Source organism: Poeciliopsis prolifica, unplaced genomic scaffold, assembly GCF_027474105.1.
Source record: "Poeciliopsis prolifica strain line A6 unplaced genomic scaffold, Auburn_PproV2 SCAFFOLD014, whole genome shotgun sequence".
NCBI lineage: Eukaryota > Metazoa > Chordata > Actinopteri > Cyprinodontiformes > Poeciliidae > Poeciliopsis > Poeciliopsis prolifica.
This window is the reverse complement of record NW_026562389.1, coordinates 4,825,066-4,845,405: the sequence shown is the minus strand read 5'-3', so window position 1 is coordinate 4,845,405 and position 20,340 is coordinate 4,825,066. Positions and strand designations below refer to the sequence as shown.

Sequence of the window (20,340 nt, the reverse complement as noted above, 5' to 3'; positions counted from 1 at the left end):
AAAGTAAACATTAAATAAATAATAAAAAATAATAAACAGCAATTACAAATTTAAATGCATTTATTAAAGGCAGTTCTGTCAAACCACAGTTTTCTCTGAGTAAACATTATAAGTATTTACATAAACCCCACAGCTCATAAACAAAGTGCATTGCAAAAATATTTATACCCCTTAAACTTTTCCAAATATCATAACAGAATAAAATCAAAAGGGGGATTTTATTAGTATTTTATATGATAGACTAACACAAAGTAGAGCATAAGTTTTAAGTTCGGTCAGATTCATCCTAATTCACTTCAGTCTGGAGAAGTAGAAGATGACCATAATTATTATTATAGGTCAGATATATATCTATATATCTATATATCTATATATATATAGATATATATATAAATATATATATATATCTATATATATATATAGATATATATATATAGATATATATATCTATATATATATATAGATATATATATATATATACACATATAGACTGTAGGTCTATATATATAGACCTACAGTAAAATGTGTATATATATATATATATATATATATATATATATATATATATATATATATATATATATATATATATATATATATATATATATATATACACACACAGCCCCCATTTCTCTAACTTTCTTGAGAAAAGAAAATAAGCTCAATCAAATACTTCCAAAAGTCGAGTTTGATATACGACTGACTCAGCATAAATCCAGCTGCTCTTTAACGGCCTCTGAAGTTTGTTAGAGGGCAATATTTAAACAAGAAGACCAATAAACACGCCATACAAGTCAGGGATAAACTTTGTAGATCTCACAGCACTGTTCAATCATTCATCTTAAAGCAGAAAAACTAGAACACAACTACAACGTAAACGGACAAACCTAAACTGACTGAGCTGACAGGCTGAGCAACCCTCCAACACAACAAAGACACAGCTAATGAAACAATAGATGGTTTAGATGCTTATTTTCAAAGATGACTGATGTCGGACTATGTCACAAAAACAGCTCAGGAAATGTCAGTCTCTACACATGTAAAGCTGACACACACATATCCCTTGCAGCTGAGGTTACAGTAAAATGTAGGTCTATAAAACATTAACTCGGGTGGACTTTATACAAACTACTGGCGCTTTTCATATTTTTATTTGGGGAAAAAAAATAAACATCTTTCTTTCACATCCCAATTAAACAATACATTGTGTGAGTCTGTCTGATAAATGTGTAATAAAATACAGTTGAACCTAAACACAAATTTAACAGGTTCTTTAAAATAAAAAACTAATCAAAATTTATCGATATCGACTGATATGAAATGCTCACATTGTGATATATTTTTCAGTCGTATTGCCCAGCCCTAATTTAAAAGGTATGAATAATTTTGCAGAAGAAAAGTGTTCAAGACGAATTGAGATTCTTAACTTTTACCTTCAAAGTTATGTAAGCTATGAATCGTGGGAGAGCAAGGTGACTGTCTTCCTCGGTCTGTGGGAGTCTATCACAAAGCAAATTAAAATCAGAAATCAGAAAAATGTAAGTAATTTATTAATTAATCAATTCGACCTTTAACGGTAATCAAGTCACACAAGATACAAGAATGTTAAAGCTATGCAAATAGTTACACTTTTTGAAAACAAAGTTTTTCATGAATATCACCAACTTTCTATCACAACGCACACCAACCTGTACAGAGGTATCCAAGCTGGACGATGAGCGACTGCACCCATTGTTGCCCTGAACCACTGACAGCAGTGCAGACGGCATAATAGAACGAAAGTCGTTGAAGGATCTGCGTCGCATGCTTTCATTTTCCTCCGTGGGGCAGTGGATCTGAGGCGAATCTTTGCGGAACAATTTGGACAGCAGGGCTTCTTCTGATTGGCTGTAGCGACCGAAGGCTCGAGTCATGCCGAGCAGACTGGGGATAATGTCCCTGCACAGGGAAACTGTAGAAAACAAAGGCGCCCTAAAGCTTTGATTCTCAGAAACACTACCTAACAAACTGTTGTTTTTTTTGGAACTTGTGCAGGTACCTTTGTCATGATTATCAGGGTTTTGGACCATATCCTGGAATTCCTGCATGACTTCTAGTATTGTGCTTAAGATCTGCAGAGAAGGTAACAAATAATACGTTAGCACTTGCAAAAATTTCAACCTGAGGTCAAAAATCATAAACAACCACTTCATTTTGAACTTGCATCAAGTCGGGACCCAGGGTCTCTCTGAGCCACATCTGATAAAATTGTGACTAGACAAAAACTGAAGTTTTCTGAAACTGGGAGAAAATCTGAAAAACAAGAAAGGGAAATAAAAAAAAGTCATAAATATATATTTTACATAAAAATCAACAAGATTAAAATACAGAAAGAAAATTATTAATATGGTGGGTGAATATAAGTCCCTTATGAGACTGTTTCTAGCTCCTCAGAACACCTGCAGCCAGATATGTTACATGAAATATTGTATTTGCAAAAGTAATGCTTAACAAACAAATAACACAAATAATCACTAAGTTATTTTAATTTGATCAGAAGTCTGTCATCAGACACAAGTGTCGACTCTCTAAGCAAAGCTCTTTTCTAAAATGTTTTCTCAGCGTTTATGGCCATAACTCACTGAAATACTTCCCTTCTAACAATAATAAACCAACTGAAATAGCTAAAGAGTACAAAATAGTTTATTAACAAGTTTAAAATTTAAGTGCACTGAAACAAAATGATGATGCAGCGCACTGCATCATCATGGTGCATGATGATGGTACAAACTGAGCCAGAGCCAGCCAGTAGTGTGTGGACTTTAACTTTAACCAGTTGTCATCAGACACATTAAAATCACTGCCTGGATTACTGTCTTCTAAAAGGAGTTCTACTTGTACTTGTAAAACAAAAATGTTCTCTTGGCACACTGCTGCAGCATGTAAAAAGAGGTTGTTGTAAATCAAAGGTAAGAGGATTTCACATACCTTTTACTTTCTTTCCCAACCCTTCTTCAACCCACTGGCTCCGTGGAAGGCCTTTCAATAGGATCAGCAAGTAGGGAACAATTATGTCTTTGTGCTGTGGGAGAAAAGCAAATTATTACACATCACAAACAAATGTACAAGGGAGGACTTTCGTTTACCAAGAAAGTTCTGACAGCTCATATTTATGAGGCAGGCTTAAAATCTGACATCCGATCGGGGATCTATACCAGTATTTGAATATAAGGTGAAAGTTAAGCTATCACTTCTATATTCTTCCAGGGTAAGGAAGAGTGTTTCAGTTTGATGAGTTTAGCGGCTTACAGGGTCAGCTGAACGTCTAATCACCTTCTTAAAGAGATTATGAGAATAAGCTTATAAAAGTGATAAGCACAATGTGGAGTCTTGTGAGAGAGTGGAAGCCAGAGGTTGATTGATAGTAGTTAAATGTTAAAGTGAATGCATTTTTTTAAAACAAAAAATGAAAACAACATAAAATATAAAGCATGACTTTTTTGTATTATATTACAAGTTGTGCTATTTGGGGTTCACCATGCTAAAAAGTGCCAATATCTTTTGTATTTTAAATGTTTTCATGATAAAATGGCCATCTCTTCATGTCTGAAAGGAGTGAAACATGCTGCTTATGGACCTACTGGTTTATACACAATGAAACTACTCTGTTAAGGCAACTCTGACCAACACCTACCTGTAGGCCAGACTCCACCAAAAACACAGCAAGCGCAATAACTGCATCTCTGCGCCGCACGTCTAAAATGAGCACACCATGCTTTTCCATTGTAGGACACATACATTGCAGCTTCTGGACCTAAAAGAGAACAACAAATTAATCTAAACTTAAAACATACACCACCTGACCAAAGACAGCAATACAAGAGAACTAGGAAAGGAAAGTCCAGAAGTTTATAATATGTTTTGTCATTTGTGATTTAAAAAAAAGAGGCAGGACTATAAGAACTTGGACGACCGCGATTGTGGCTCATTTTTAAATATCTCATCAAGTATTTTCCAGACACATAGCGCCATTTTAGAGCAAAATCAAGTAACTATGTTCCCTTCAGTTGTTATAGGAATGTTGTGTATATCAAACATACACAACATTGGACTGAACAAACAATTGTTCAGTCCAAATATTGTTGGACTGAACAATTGTTTGTATTAGCTATGAAGACATGCAGTTCTACTGCTAATTGCTGCTGCCGCTAGTCTGGAGGAGCTGACTGGGAAGCTCAGCTTGAAATAAGTGGCGCTTTTTATGAGAAAGTCCTTCAGCATCCCTGAATGTCCTATATTTTTTTTTGTCCTCTAAAGTTGCATTGTTTGGTTAAAATTTTTATTTTTCAGTGATTGTATAATACCTTGTCAATACTAGAAACCGACAAAACAACTGCAAGAAAAAATTCATATCTTGTGCTTTCTATGAACACACAACCTAAACTGGTTTACTATATACAGCCTTATCGGTTTACCATATCAGCTTGAATACATATCCACTCTACAGTTTACAAACACTCATCATCAGCATGACTGATATATCATTTGAGCTTTTAGAAGTTTAAAATGTTTAAACTTTTATTTTCTCAGATGGAATAATTATACAAGACACAACTTCTAAGAATTGTGAAAACAATAATTGAATGCTAAAGTTTAACATCTAAGAAGTAATAAAGACTCAAACACACCTTTGATTAATATTTGAATAAACCTTTTGCTAGTCAAAGGGAAATCACATGCTTTTACCAACATGCTTCTGGAATATCCCTGGCAGGATATTTACACACAACTCTTGGCAGAAAGAAGTTCCTACTATAAAATAGACAACTGAACTTTGTAGCCCACAGAGACAAGCAAATTTATTTCTGTGGGAAACATGTTATGACTAGATGAGAAAAAGATTAAGCTATTTGGCCAGAATAACAAGAGGGATGTTTGGAACAGCTTTTAAAGCTAGGACCAGATAATACTAAGCGAGTAAAATCCCCTTAACTTTGTGGAATATACTTAAATATTGAGGGATACAGGAAATCAAAATATCTAATCATGATCTATTATTTCTGACAGAAAGTGTGGTCAAATATCCAGTCAGAATTGATAGAGATGTGTGTGTTTGTATCCAGCCAGTACGTATTCTGATCAAAACCTCCAACAAAATGTCATGCTCGTTTTGAAAATTCACTTTAGTGTGCAATGATTTCAGTCTACAAGGTGAAAACTTATTCAATTTAGCATGACATCGATGCTTATGGCAAAGTGTAAACGTGTCACTGGAACTCGAAGCTCTAAAAGAAAACAATTTAATTGACAACGTATGGACTCCTGGCTCAACATGTAGGACTTACAGTATTTTACCACTTGAAAGAAAAAAAAATCATAAATAAAGGAGGATATTTGATATCCTTTACAGAACAGGTCAGTGATTGTATAAGGAGTGAGCTCTCGTCAATGATCTGTAAACCTGTTTGACTGCAGCATTCATCCAGTCGGACGACTCTGCAGTAAATAACAGCTCACCAGCAACGACAATATTTCCATCTACATCCCACCCCGTCTCAAACATTACATAAAACACAGACAAGAATAGTTACTCCTAATCACCGACGCTCACAGAACCGTCAAACATCAGCTCTGCTGACAGGTCTGTGGTCAAAATAAAAAAGACACCGCCTGTGCGGAAGCGAAGCGAAACCCTGATCACCAACGGCTATCATTCTCACCAACTCCACGAACTAACGTTCGTTTTTCTTTTTCCTCACCTTTTCCAAAGTGGCGGGTCTGTGTGCGGCGAGCGAGCGGGCCAGAGACAGCACTGTGTTGAAATAAAAACCTCTCGAACTGCCTCCCACCACAGCCATGTTTACGTCTCTACATGAAGCCTGCGGAATGAATCCACCACTGAAAGGAGTCGCGGAGCAGCGGCTGCTTGCGCTGGAGAAGCCGCAGTACGGCAGCTCGGCGCGGACAAACCCAGCCGCGAGCGCCAGCTGTTTAATGATTTGTGATTAATTTGTGCAAATTACGCAAAATAAATAAATATAAAAAAAAGATAATGGAAAAATTTACAACTTTACAGGCAAAATAAATAGTAGTAGTAGTAGTACCGCTGAAAGGGTTTATATAAGCATATGTTTTATTGTTTATGTCTTGCATGTTTCACCAACTATCTAATATCCCTTAAGGTTTTGTATATGGAACATTGTAAAAACATTGCTTTTCTTATTTTCAAGTACTTCACATTTAATTTGTCACATTCATTAAATAAAACATTTCATATTTATAAAATGAAACTGGTTTTACCATCAATAAACAGGATTTACCTCAAATGGAGGAAAAAGGCTCAAGAGAGAGATGAGCAATAGCTCAAACTGCAATAATTAACATGATGAAACCTGGTAAAAGACATTGAATATAATTAGTAGCTAGAAGATGAAAACTCAAAATAGATTTTATTCTTTACTGAAACAGTAACGTACCAGAACATGTCCATTGTAATCTTTCCAGTTATATAAGTCTTATTTGTAATTCCTAAATTTGAGTAGCGGCAGCTGGCTGCAGTCAGTCTGCGTTTTTGTCGCGCAGTAATAACCCTTACGATATGACGCAGCTACGTCAGCAAACGTGATAGGAAGTGCTAACCGTCAGCTGAGCGAGTGACAACAACGTCTGGCGCATCGACACTGAAGAGGTTTATCTGTCATCTTGGTCTTTATTATCATTTTTGAAATATAATTTAGATCGTATCCAATATAGAAGTAGAAAGAAACTTCATGTTTACGCTCCTGAGCTGGAGTTTATTTACTACCGGGTGTGGCCAATCAGGCTATATCTGATTGGCTGTTTAGCCGTCTTTCTACAAAAGCTATCTCTTGATAACACTAAAACTGATCAAGACTGTCTTTGTAATAAAGCTACATTTACAAATAATGATGTATTTAACTGTCTTTGTCACGTAAACGTCGCGTTCCTTCTGTGGAGGTTCGTTAAAGCTAATGACTTATCTTAAAAACAAATCTTAATATTAGCATGGTATCGTTTCATAATTAATAATAAGTTTTGTAATTAAAGGTAATAGAGTGCTTTCTGTAATAGTTACAGTGTTGCTAACTGAGTTATCAACTATGTCACAAAAGCTAACTCTTTTCCAGAGTAAACTACATTGTTGATTAAAGAATATTTCTTCACATCTGTTAAACAACAATTAGTAAAAATAACTGAATGTGAATTTGTCATGTCAGCATTTTGTTTTAGTTTCACTTCGTGTCCTTAACTTCACCCAGGAGTTTTACGTAACAAAAACACTAAATGACTAAAGCTAATCCTGCTTACACACTAAAAGCTTTAGATAACACTATTTAGTCAAAACAATGTGTTTCCTTCACAGATGGCTTACCCTACATCCCTCAACCCATTTGCTGATGACGATGAGGAAGATTTTAAGCCCAAAAAGAGTGGCTTTGAAGATGAAAGTGACAGTGGGATGACGGATGCAGAGAGGAGGCAGAGGTACCTTCAGCAGGAAGTGATGCGCACTGCACAGTCTGCTGTGGACAGCTCTCACCGTTCGCTGGGTCTCATCTATGAATCTGAGAAGATAGGTGTGGAAACTGCAGAGGTACAGTCAGATGTCTACTGTAGCATCCATGCTATGAAAGTCATGTTCCCTAGAGCTGAAAGAAAAGGACAAAAAAAAACAATATTACTTTTTTTTTCCTGAATGGAGCAGTTTTGATGATTATCCCAATACATTTTTAATTAAAAGACTAGTTCCAAAGATATCATTTGTTTCAAAGTCAACTTAAATAACACATTGAAATTAGAATTAGTGATAAAACATTAGTTATACCTAATGGTTTATGTTCAAAAATTGTGATAAATTAAGTGCAGATGAATTGATTTTTCAGAGAAAGTTAAATCTGTGCACACAAATCTTGCTTTTAAAATAATTAAAGTTGTGTGATAAACTGTCATTGCATGCTATAATTTCGTATTCTTCATCTTTACATAATTTTTTTTATTTGGCATTTGTTTCTCTAGGAGTTGGTGCGCCAGGGTGAGGTCTTGAAGCGGGCGGACAAGATGTTAGACAACATGGATGAAGACCTGAAAATCAGTCAGAGGCATATCACCAGTATCAAGAGTGTGTGGGGAGGACTTGTCAACTACTTTAAGGGCAAACCGGAAACAAAGCCTACACCTGAAGAGCCAAAGGCCTATCAGGCTAACGAAAGGCAAGTTTCTCTTCCTCCTCTCTCGTGTCAGTTTCTTATTGTCACTTTCCTGTTTGTTGTAGACCAGATTATTGTGTGTCTATCAGCTCTTGAAGCTTTTGTTAAGCAAGAGGTTACTGGCGTTAAAGCATGTTTTCAAGGAAACTGAATATTTTCTGTTGGTTTGAATTAAATCCAGATCATACCATGTTGTTGTAACATGTTTTGGAAAATGCACCTACTGTTATTTTAAGATGAAATTTCAATCAAAGTTTATAAACATAAAAAAGCAGAGGAGAGAAACATTACAAATTGAACGTTAATCATATTTAGACAAAATATTAATGTTAAGCATGAATTTATGAACAATTCATGTTTAACGTGAATTTATGTTATTCATAATTTATTTGATTATGAAGTGTTTTGTATGACTCTTTGACAAAGACATTGATACAACATGTTATTTAAATGCACAGCTTGAAATTTGGTCAGAGCAGATAAAGTCATTTCAGATGGGATTATATATTGTTTTTCACTGATTGGCTGAACAATGCTTTCCTAACTGTCTCAGACTACAGACTGCCATGTCTGGTAGCAGAGAACATGAGGATAAGTACCAGGCCAGCCATCCCAATCTGAGAAAGTTGGATACAGGAGGTGAGAGCTGACACAAGGAAGATCTCAGTTTGTGTATCATCAGCTGGCTGAAACTATTTCTAATTCTTGTGTTTCAGGTTTTGGAGCTGCTGCATCGATGGAAGACAGCTCCTCCAGACAGAATGGATCTCATCAGAACAGATACCTGAGGAACGCTCACCAGACACTTGACAACAATTTAGGTAACAAAAATCTATCCATTTTAATTATTATAATTAAGTAACTAGTTTTAAAGTGTTTTAGTAATTCTGAAAAATACTCTTCAAATCATTATGTTGTCTTTGTCAACCCTGAATTCTTTTTAATACAACTTTTGTAAATATTAAAACATGTTTATTTTGCTTTTGGTTTTAAACATGTAATCATAAAATATGTATACAATTCTACTTTAGAAAAAAATAAGAGATCCCTATACATAAGAGATAAAGAGTTTGAGTTCAAATAGCTCTTCTAATATTTGGTTAACGTAGGAATAATGTCTAACTTTCTCTGTGAATGACTCAGATGAGATGTCCAGTGGCTTGGCAAGACTGAAGAACCTTGGACTCGGCCTTCAGGCAGAGATTGATGACCAGGACGACTCCATCGGATCCCTGCTTAACAAAGTGGATAAAATGGATGCCAAGATCATTAACACTAACCAGCAGATGAAAAACCTTAAATAAAACTCACTAATTGAACATTAGATACAAACTGGCAGTGGGTCACCCTCACTAGTGACCCATCCACCTGGCCTTTGTCCAATAAAGAATAGTCTGTTTCATTTTTATCTTTTTTTAGTTTATCTTCCACTAGAAAATAACTGTGATTTCTTATTTCTTTGTCAGGAATTGAAATGTGCTTTTCACATATGCTCTGTTTTTTTTCTCTGTCAAGTCTCACTGCATTTCTGTCTTTATGTTTCATAAAGTTTGTTTGTTTGTTTTTGCCCAGTCACCAAAGATGCGCATTGGAATGTTTCCTAATTTACATCTCAAGCAAACTGATTTGAAAGATGGAGATCATTTTAAGATGTAGGGTCTCAACATGTGTTTGTCTGTTTTTATGTATACTATTTTATGTATACTATTTAGCTAGCTTGAATGTATAAACAAAACACAATCAAACAAAACATTTAGCTGAAGTCACGTTTGCCTTACATGTGGGGGAAATATAAAGTCTTTAGTTCCATGACAGGATTATGTTTCAACCGGTGCTTCTTCCCACAAAATTGTTTGCTTTGAATTTGTCCTTATTTGATTTGCACTGATTCAGTCCTGCACAATTATTTCAAAGCATAAATAGTATCAACAAGCTATTATTTGTTTAAAAAAAAATCAACAATGAAGGAATAAACCCACTATCAAAGTTGTAATGTTAAATATCTACAATGTATTTTGTTTCCAAGTTAGAAATATGATAGTTTCTCAAAATTATTTTATAATTCTGTTGATTTATTTGAAAAATTTGTAATGTTTCTAAGCAATGTGTAATTTTTGCCACATGTGTCATGCATTTTAATTCAAATGATATAATAAAGAACATTCTTTTGGGACTCCGTCTTTCTGAATAGTTTAAATTTTGTGCAATATCACCAGTGCCACAAGATGGCGCTATACTGCTTGATCAGCTGCCGAGAAAATGTCACATGTAATAAATAATACGTTGTTGAATAAATCTAAAAGGATGCATTTTGTGTTAGAACTGCACAAGAAAACAATTATACTTTAATTACTAAGAGAACATTTTGGCAATCTCTGTTAATAAATTATTTTACGTCTGGGGTGTGTGCCACCTGTTGTGAATAGATCATCTCCCTATGTTAGGCTATCCATTCATTATCATTCCTTGGTGTGAGTCCAGCTGCTCCCACGGGCAGAACAAGCATTCATCAGCATGACTTGCTAATTACAGTATCAGCCTCCTCAACATATTTCAGCCATACAAAAGGAGGAAGACATTTTTGTAGTGCCTTAAGCAAAACTCATTCTGAAGTGTAAGTGGTGTTATGCCGATAATACAAAATGTTACATTTTTGAGTGTGTCGAATATGAGTGAATAGATGTACCAGAATAAATACAGAACTTATTGCAAAAATGCAAAGTTGAATTCTGTACTCATCAAATTATGAAAACTGTTAGATACTGCAATATAATTTGGGGCTTAGATGTCAAGGTTAGCCACAAACATTGACATCTAAGGACAAACTGTTAGCCAGATTGTCCTTTTCTTTCAACTATCTTAAAATATCACAAAAATTCAGGCTTTTCTTCCAAAACCGGACTCAGTAAAAATGGTTGACGGAGGAACATAACATCTGCAGAAGCTCATCCAAAATGCTCCTGCCAGAGTTTTAACCAACACCAGAAAAACAGGCCACATCAGCACACTCCTTAATTCACTATATTTAGTTCATCATTGACCTGTTAACCCAGTGTTGCTTGATTTAAAACTATACTTGTTTTATTGTTGGCAACATGATGACACTTTGAAATAGACCTTTTTACAAGGGAAACCTAAGCTCAGGGTGGAAACAGACACCGTTTGACTCCTAATAAACAGAAGTTACCTTCACAACATACATGTGGACTACAGGAACGCTTTGAACAGCTGTCAGGTAAAACGAAAACAGTGGCCATGTTGTGACAAAAGCACAATGTTGGAATGCCTCGCTTTTCATAAACTGTAATCCCAGAACACACGGCTGTCGGACCCCATCAGGCACCAAGCTAGGATGGGCCTAACTGCCCTTTGCGAAGCAGGAGCAATAGCTAAATCATTTTTGTGATTTATAAATTCAGCTCTAACTGTACTTGTAAAAATCTATATGAAGTCTCTTTGTGTGTGAATGGAAGGCGTACTCATTGAGCAAATGTTTTTTTGTTTGTTTTGTTATCCAAAATATCTAAGATAGAATGGGCGAGGCCTAGAGAATGGAACTGCACCACTCATTCAGACGCAAATTCTAACATTTTGGTTAGATAAGATGTTATGGTACTTTATGAAATGAAGATATGATGGATGAACATATAAAACCTTCATCTGTGGAGTATTCATATCATCCAGGCATACAGAAATATCGGACTAGTAGTCAGTTTGAATGCCTGAAATCAATTCCTGTGATAGAAACAACTGTATAAATGTCATATAAACTTCGATTTATTGGGCAAAAGCCTTCTGCCCAGCCAGCACACCTAGGTGGGCCCCATATGGGATATAAGTGGGCAGGCAATATGGGTCCCAAAAGGGTTTGTCCACGGTTTCCATGGTGGCCCCACATGGGTTTGCCCAAGTAGATTTTAATGGGTGCTGACTGGGTTTTCAGTGGGTCCCACATGGTTAACTCACATGAGGCCCATCTGTGGCCCACTAGGGTGCTGTCAAGAATATTTACGTGGGTCCCAATTGGGTCTGAACTGGGCTAGAATATGGGTACCAAGTGGGTTTGTCCACGGTTTCCATGGTGGCCCCACATGGGTTTGCCCAAGTAGATTTTAATGGGTGCTGACTGGGTTTTCAGTGGGTCCCACATGGTTAACTCACATGAGGCCCATCTGTGGCCCACTAGGGTGCTGTCAGGAATATTTACCTGGGTCCCAATTGGGTCTGAACTGGGCTAGAATATGGGTACCAAGTGGGTTTGTCCACGGTTTCCATGGTGGCCCCACATGGGTTTGCCCAAGTAAATTTTTATGGGTGCTAACTGGGTTTTCAGTGGGGCCCATGTGGTTAACTCACATGAGGCCCATCTGTGGCCCACTAGGGTGCTGTCAGGAATATTTACCTGGGTCCCAATTGGGTCTGAACTGGGCTAGAATATGGGTACCAAGTGGGTTTGTCCACGGTTTCCATGGTGGCCCCACATGGGTTTGCCCAAGTAGATTTCAATGGGTGCTGACTGGGTTTTCAGTGGGTCCCACATGGTTAACTTACATGAGGCTCATCTGTGGCCCACTAGGGTGCTGTCAAGAATATTTACGTGGGTCCCAATTGGGTCTGAACTGGGCTAGAATATGGGTAACAAGTGGGTTTGTCCACGGTTTCCATGGTGGCCCCACAGGGGTTTGCCCAGGTTGATTTCAATGGGTGCTGACTGGGTTTTCAGCGGGACTCAGATGCCTTAATCCTGTAGGAACAATTCTCATCTAACCTGGATGTGAATTACATTCATAGATATGCAATCTTGATCAACAATCCAAAGTCTAGCTTAAAACGTGTTCAAATAAAAAATAAAAAAAAAGAGATGAAAAATTTATTTTGCTCAAGGCTTTTATTTAGTAATTTAAAATATTGTCAGGAGTTATTTTTTACCTCACTACAGCAATTATTAGAACTTCATTAATACTCAGGGAATGGTGCCACAAAAAGAAATCTGCAATTATTCACGACATCTTTGAAAATAACAGAAGCTAGTTTACTATAACAAACTTATAAACAGATCTATAAATATATATCTATAGATGCACACAAATAAAGACACCTACATATTTTCCTACAGGTCTATAAATGTATACATCTAAATACTATCTATATAACTTTATACACGTATGTTCACATTGATACACACAATGTGAATATACACACCTATATAGATCTTTCACAATACATTTTTGTTAAACATTTTTAAAAATAACCTACATGCCATATGCATGCTTAAATTTGAAATCTCTCATACTTTACTGAAACTGTCCATCTTGAAAGACCTCCCCAACCTGAGTTTGAACTGGCAGTCTCTCTAGTCTATTTCCACTTCAGTGTCGGGCTCCAGTAAACCACTTCGAGAGTCTTTGCTGTATGCTTGTGTGATTCTGTAGATGGATAATTTCTTTTAAGTCCCCTGAAATAACAAGCAAAGGTAGAAATTGTATTAGTGTTTCATTTTAGCACAATGTAACATTCATGAGATTTGCATCTCCCCCTTCATGGGGCAAAAATGCTTGCAGAGATATGCCATAATCAAAAGGACTCTTGAGTCATCATTATTATGTACAGAAACTATATTCTTACTGTAAATTTAAAATATATCCATCTATATAAATCAACTACTAGGTTCTATCGTGGTTTTGTGGTTATTTTAATATTGTTTGAAATGCAAACAATATTACCTTCAAATTTGTAAGTTCTTAACAACAGTGAAAGAATACTGTTCAAATAAAACCAAAAATTGAAGACTCAATTTTTAACCTAAAAACATTACTAAAAATAACAAACAAAAGCATAAAACAACCAAAATAAATTAACATATGTTTAAGAAAGAAAAGTGAAAAAAAAAGTTACTCTGACAATAAAAACTGATATTTACCATACAAAACATCAAAGAGACGCAGGTCCAAGAGCTTGTTTCCAATGTTGGCCAAAAAGGTTGAACTGGACTTCCAATTCATGGGACATGAGGAATCGCACAGCTGGTTGTATTGTGTCATCTAAGGATGCTCCTCCAATTTCTGTAGCCATGGCAACCTTAAGTACAATGACAATAACAGGACAACATTTTGTTTTTGTTCATCAGTTTGTCATTATATCACTCTTATGTGCTTAATTTCACTAACATATTAATCTACCTTTTTCAAATCATTATAAAGTGATCTTCACACGCTGATCCTCTTGAAGCCTGCAAAAATATATTTTATTAGTGCAATATAACATTTAGACTTTTCAAAAAAATAAAAAAATTAAGGCAAAACAGCCTTTGTATAGATTAACTACTGAAGCCTTATATTGTAAACACTGAACAGTTTTGCAATTATCCTAATTTCTTTGTTAACGTGACAGGACTAAGACAGTAGTATTACTCTTAAGAGAAGTTTAGAAAATCACTATAAATGTAACTAATAAAGCCTAAAACATTGCACATATAAAAAAATTAGAGCTACAATTAAATATAAGTACATTTCACATAACTGCTAGCTAAATATTGCAAAAATATCAAAAAGAATTTCTTCATCTTTCAATATTTGTTTCAGGCTTGGCCACTGATTGACATGATGGGTTTCAATTTACGGACCCACATGCAGTAACCACACGTTGGATAGGGATGAGTGAGTGATTTATTTACAACAGGACAAAATAAAATCTATTTCCCGGACATCAGCGGAAGGGTGAGGACCACTCGACCAGGTTGGCCTGAAACGAGAACTTAGTTATGACGGGCTTAGAATGAGTGATCGGAGGGGAAACAGGAACAGGCTTACTTCGGTGCGGGTCTTTCGAGGCGTGGGTGTGAGATGCCAGGTTCCTGAGAGAGGGTGTGCAGTGGTTCCGAAGGTAAATGCGAGGTGGGAATGGAAGAGAGCTGGAAGCTCGAAGGGTGGAGTGGAGGCAGTGGAATCGGCGGAGCGAGCAGGCAGGTATTCACTGGTGAGTTCTCGAATGAGGCGACAAAACCCCTAGGATCGAACAAACACAGAGACCAGGTGACTTCTAGTAGACACAGAAACGTTCTCAGAAAACTGTTCACAACAGGAGAGGCCAGAGTGACTACCGGTGTATGCAACCATCTAGCATACACCAGTAGAATCTTCAGTCAATCTAGCGTAGACTGAAGATTCTGCTGCTCCTCCACCTGTGCCAAGCTCCACGGGCTCCTCGCTGAAATAAGATGCGACACTCACATACACACACAGGAACCCTGACACTGATGACTACTCTAGACCAACACAATAGCGGCAGATTGAAATAAACTATGACATAACAAAACGCTTTAAAGTGTCACACAACAATTAAAAAAAGAATTTAAAAATATGAACTACAATGCCTTCATCCTATTTACAAAAAACCTTTTAGGCCCAATATACTGAAACCACATGGGCCCCATATAGTGTTCCCATTTCTGTCCCATGCCCGGTTAGCCCACGTTAATGCTGAATTGGGCCCATACATTTAACCCAATTGAGCCAACAATATGAGTCCCATTTCGGTTAACCTTTTGAGCCTCACGCAGTTGGCCCAGATAAAACCATGCCCTCTTATCATTACCTATATAGCCCAAAGCTAAACGATTCAATGCAGTTTTATTGAAAAAAACGACAATAATAATCTTGCATGGGTCCCAGCCAAACCAGCCTGAATCCATACATGAGACCCACCCATGCATGCTGATGTGACTGTGAGAAAGATTATTAAAAGCCCAAGTACATAGAATGAAAGCACAATAGTTACTCTTTTTAAATCATACAAATGGTTTTATTGTGTCCAGACACTTTGTAACAACCTCTGCTAGCAACATAGATTCTTCAGTGAACCGATTTCATTCTGCCTCGTTGGCGCTCAAATGAACCAATGGCAGCTCAACAAATAGAATGGCGGCGGTATTTGAAAATGGTTTGGCCCACAACGCTGCGTTTGAAATCGGTCTGCACTAAAATCTGCTTATTGTGTGTAGCTGTGTGTGTTAGCAATATCAGAAAAGTATCACCCTAAAGAAAAGCAAAAATAACAATAACAATTAAGTCTCTTTTGGGATACTGTCGTCCGATTTGTTACGAGCAACAATTTTTTTAACAAGCGATTTAAAATCTCTCCCTAAAATTTGGTACTAGGTAAAACAGAAGAAATGTACTTACAGATTCTTTCGTAGATCAGCCAACAGGCAGACTCCGCGCCAACGGACTGATGAAGAGAACAGGCTTGATTTTGAAACCGCATATCCATCCGCGGGTCATTTTACGTTTTCCAAGAAACACAAGATTAATTTTTGAGAGTGCTACATCGGTTTAACAAATGTAAAACCGATGTAGCAAAAGTTCTCAATGTAAATAAATACATTTCGTTGTCCTCCTTATTCAAATATGTTTTGGAACTATTTTCTTCAGTGGATGTGTAAAGTGCCTACCGGTACTTCAATTCACCAACCTTTATTGGCAACGGTGCCTCAGAGCAAACAATGAACAAAAAGGTAATTGGAACCAAATGAATCATTAACAGAAATGTTACGTTTTTTTATTTTTTATTTTTATTTATACTGATGACTTGGAAAATGTTTGCAAATATATGAAAAAACAGATGCTCAAAATTTTACTCTTGTCTCTCACTTGCTAATGAGTTTTGTTTATTTTCTAAACATTTTGTGATATTTTTCACAATGGTCTGATCTGAACTATTTGTCCAAATAAAAATTTAAATCTTGCTGCGAACAGGCTGCAGTAAACTCTATGGATGTCTAAACATCCAATTGATAAAAAATAATAATAAAAATAAAATAAAAAGTTATTATTATTAAAAATAAAACAAGGACTAAAGCTCAACCATGACCACTCTGTGCTTAATTTTGAGTAAGCACCAGAATATGAGTTTACGTATATATTTCAAACAGATTATTTCAAAAAAATGTTTTAAGACATTCAGACTGCAATAATAAAATGAAAAAAAAGTTAGGGGTTCAAAGTGTAGCAAGAGCAATACTGAACTGGCTTTTGCTTTGACATACAGTGAAAAGTTTGAAAGTGACAGGGTAACCACATTGTCGATTAAAATGTTCTACAATTTTGTCCCATTTAGACCATGAAAAAAAGTACTAGGGGCTACATTTTCCTGCCCAGGTCCAACCCATGTATGGTTAGCCCATGCTCATGTCATGTTAGTTTAATGTGGACAGCCCACATTGGGCTTCTCATGTGGGGCCCATGATACTGAAACCACATGGGCCCCAAATAGTGTTGCCCATTTCTGTCCCATTTCCAGTTAGCCCACATTGTTGCTGAATAGGGCCCATACATTTAGCCCAAATGGGCCAGCCCATAGGGGTCCCATTTTAGTTAACCATATGTGTCCCATGAGGTTTGCCCAGATAAAACCCATGACCACTCATTACCCATATGGCCTACTACAAACCCAAGGGGGACCCACTCATGCGTACTGGCTTGGAGACTGGACTGGACTGTTCTAGCATAAAATAATAACATGAAAAAATGTTAAGGGTTCAAAGTGTGGCTAGAGCAATACTGAACTGGTTTAAAAAAATAAAGCATTGTAGAATTATTTTTAATGTTTTAATATCCTGGTCCTCTGGAAGCCTATTGTTTGTAAATGAGCCAGGCATAGATATCACACAGTGAACATGTTTTAGGTTCAAACATTAGGAAGACATGGATGTTCTGTTCTATCAGCAAAATATATCCTTGGGTGATCTCCAAGACGAGGTCACCTTCGTCCTGGAGACCTCGACAATGGTCAAGGTCACCAACCTTTACTATCGTCGAGGTTTCCTACAAGGAAAAAATTAAATTCTACAATTTACCTTACATCAACTCCATTAGAGGCCAGCTGAGTAACAATTGCCTTGGCAAAGACTATAAAGCTGACATCTCGGGTAATTCTTTCCAAGTTTTGAGAATCTTGCTCTTGCAGCTTTTGCTTTGACATACAGTCAAAATTTTGAAAGTGACAGGTTAACTACAGGGGTTGGACAATGAAACTGAAAACCTGGTTTTAGACCACAATAACTTATTAGCGTGGTGTAGGGCCTCCTTTTGAGGCCAATACAGCATCAATTCGTCTTGGACAAGTATGGGGCCAAGGGAATGCCATGATATGGCAGCCCACACCATCAATGATCCACCCCCATGCTTCACTCTGGCATACAACACTCTGGCTGGAATGCATCTTTGGGGCTTCTCCACACCGTAACTCTCCCGGATGTGGGGAAAACAGTAAAGGTAGACTCATCAGAGAACAATACATGTTTCACATTGTCCACAGCACAAGATTTTCGCTCCTTGCACCATTGAAACCGACGTTTGGCATTGATACGAGTGACCAAAAGTTTGGCTATAGCAGCCCGGCTGTGTATATTGACCATGTGGAGCTCCCGACGGACAGTTTTGGTGGAAACAGGAGAGTTGAGGTGCACATTTAATTCTACCGTGATTTGGGCACCGTGGTTTTATGTTTTTGGGATACAATCCAGGTTAGCACCCAAACATCTCTTTAAGACAGCTTCATCTTGCATCCACAGTTAATCCTGTTAGATGTGGTTTGTCATTCTTGGTGGTATGCTGACATTACCCTGGATACTGTGGCTCTTGATAATCACAAAGACTTGCTGTCTTGGTGAACAATTTGCCCTCTTTTGAACTCCAGTATGTCCCAAATAATTAAGTGCATTGCAATATTTTGAGCAAAACTGTGCTCTTACCCTGCTAATTGGACCTTCACACTCTGCTCTTACTGTTGCAATGTGCAATTCATGAAGATTGGCCACCAGGCTAGTCCAATTCAGGCATGAAACCTCCCACACTAAAATGAGAGGTGTTTCAGTTTCATTGTCCAACCCCTGTACATTGTTCTACAATTTTGTCTCATTTAGCCCACTTAAAAAAGGACTGGGGTCTACATATCCACACCCAGGTCCAACCTGGGCGTGGATATGTACTGACCACACTGAACCCACAGTGGGTTCAGTGTGGTCAGCCCACATGGTCTCCCCATGTTGGGCCCATGACATGAGCCCATGCTGATGTCATGTGGGTTCAGTGTGGTCTGCCCACATGGTCTCCCCATGTTGGGCCCATGATACTGAAACCACATGGGCCCCACATAGTTTTGCCCAGTTCTATCCCATTCCCAGTTAGCCCACTTAAAAAAGGACTGGGGCCCACATATCCACACCAGGTCTAACCCATATATGGTCAGCGCATGCTGATGTCATGTGGGTTCAATGTGGTCAGCCCACATGGGCTTCCCATGTTGGGCCCATGATACTAGAACCACATGGGCCCCACATACTGTTGCCCAGTACTATCCCATTCCCAGATAGCCCACTTAAAAAAGGACTGGGGCCCACATATCCACACCCAGGTCTAACCCATATATGGTCAGCCCATGCTGATGTCATGTGGGTTCAAGTGGTCTGCCCACATGGGCTCCCATGTTGGGCCATGATACTGAAACCACAGGCCCCCATATACTGTTGCCCAGTACTATCCCATTCCAGATAGCCCACTTAAAAAAGGACTGGGGCCTACATATCCACACCCAGGTCTAACCCATATATGGTCAGCCCATGCTGATGTCATGTGGGTTCAAATGTGGTCAGCCCACATGGGCTTCCCATGTTGGGCCCATGATACTAGAACCACATGGGCCCATATACTGTTGCCCAGTACTATCCCATTCCCAGATAGCCCACTTAAAAAAGGACTGGGGCCTACATATCCACACCCAGGTCTAACCCATATATGGTCAGCCCATGCTGATGTCATGTGGTTCAGTGTGTCAGCCCACATGGTCTCCCCATGTTGGGCCCATGATTACTGAAACCACATGGGCCCCACATAGTTTTTGCCCAGTTCTATCCATTCCCAGTTAGCCCACTTAAAAAAGGGACTGGGGCCTACATATCCACACCCAGGTCTAACCCATAGATGTCAGCCATGCTGATGTCATGTGGGTTCAATGTGGTCTGCGCACATGGGCTTCCCATGTGGGCCCATGATACTGAAACCACATGGGCCCCATATACTGTTGCCCAGTACTATCCCTTCCCAGATAGCCCACTTAAAAAAGGACTGGGGCCACA

General features: G+C 37.8%; 2 protein-coding genes and 1 long non-coding RNA gene across 7 annotated transcripts in view; 1 reads left to right on the top strand and 2 right to left on the bottom strand.

The window, feature by feature from the left end:
- The window catches only part of pi4kab (phosphatidylinositol 4-kinase, catalytic, alpha b), a 29,388-nt gene extending 23,457 nt beyond the window's left edge, over positions 1 to 5,931 (bottom strand). For all 5 annotated transcript variants that reach the window (XM_055039143.1, XM_055039144.1, XM_055039145.1 and 2 more), the window contains exons 1-7: positions 5,739 to 5,931; positions 3,674 to 3,793; positions 2,968 to 3,061; positions 2,204 to 2,292; positions 2,039 to 2,111; positions 1,689 to 1,951; positions 1,434 to 1,500 (exon numbers count right to left, since the gene is read on the bottom strand). In XM_055039143.1, the coding sequence (XP_054895118.1) occupies positions 1,434 to 1,500; positions 1,689 to 1,951; positions 2,039 to 2,111; positions 2,204 to 2,292; positions 2,968 to 3,061; positions 3,674 to 3,793; positions 5,739 to 5,837 (805 nt within the window). In that variant the 5' untranslated portion in view covers positions 5,838 to 5,931. The remainder of the gene's footprint in view (positions 1 to 1,433; positions 1,501 to 1,688; positions 1,952 to 2,038; positions 2,112 to 2,203; positions 2,293 to 2,967; positions 3,062 to 3,673; positions 3,794 to 5,738) is intronic.
- Positions 5,932 to 6,593: 662 nt separating this feature from the next.
- On the top strand, positions 6,594 to 9,897 carry snap29 (synaptosome associated protein 29). Its single transcript, XM_055039032.1, has 6 exons — positions 6,594 to 6,667; positions 7,364 to 7,594; positions 8,017 to 8,210; positions 8,761 to 8,846; positions 8,924 to 9,028; positions 9,351 to 9,897. The coding sequence occupies exons 2-6, from the start codon at positions 7,364 to 7,366 to the stop codon at positions 9,509 to 9,511; spliced, it is 777 nt and encodes a 258-aa protein (XP_054895007.1). The 5' UTR covers positions 6,594 to 6,667; the 3' UTR covers positions 9,512 to 9,897.
- Positions 9,898 to 13,076: 3,179 nt separating this feature from the next.
- LOC129366250 (uncharacterized) lies at positions 13,077 to 15,775 on the bottom strand. The gene is made up of 4 exons (XR_008606596.1): positions 15,017 to 15,775; positions 14,387 to 14,436; positions 14,128 to 14,285; positions 13,077 to 13,662 (listed from the first exon to the last, which is right to left on the bottom strand). It is a non-coding gene; the product is annotated as an uncharacterized LOC129366250 (long non-coding RNA).
- Positions 15,776 to 20,340: the final 4,565 nt, after the last annotated feature.

Excerpts from the sequence above, each read along its gene's own strand:
- snap29 (XM_055039032.1), top strand. The coding sequence starts at position 7,364 with ATGGCTTACCCTACATCCCTCAACCCATTTGCTGATGACGATGAGGAA. Across the intron at positions 8,211-8,760 it reads GCCTATCAGGCTAACGAAAG|ACTACAGACTGCCATGTCTG; the intron begins GCAAGTTTCTCT and ends TAACTGTCTCAG. Across the intron at positions 9,029-9,350 it reads GACACTTGACAACAATTTAG|ATGAGATGTCCAGTGGCTTG; the intron begins GTAACAAAAATC and ends TGAATGACTCAG.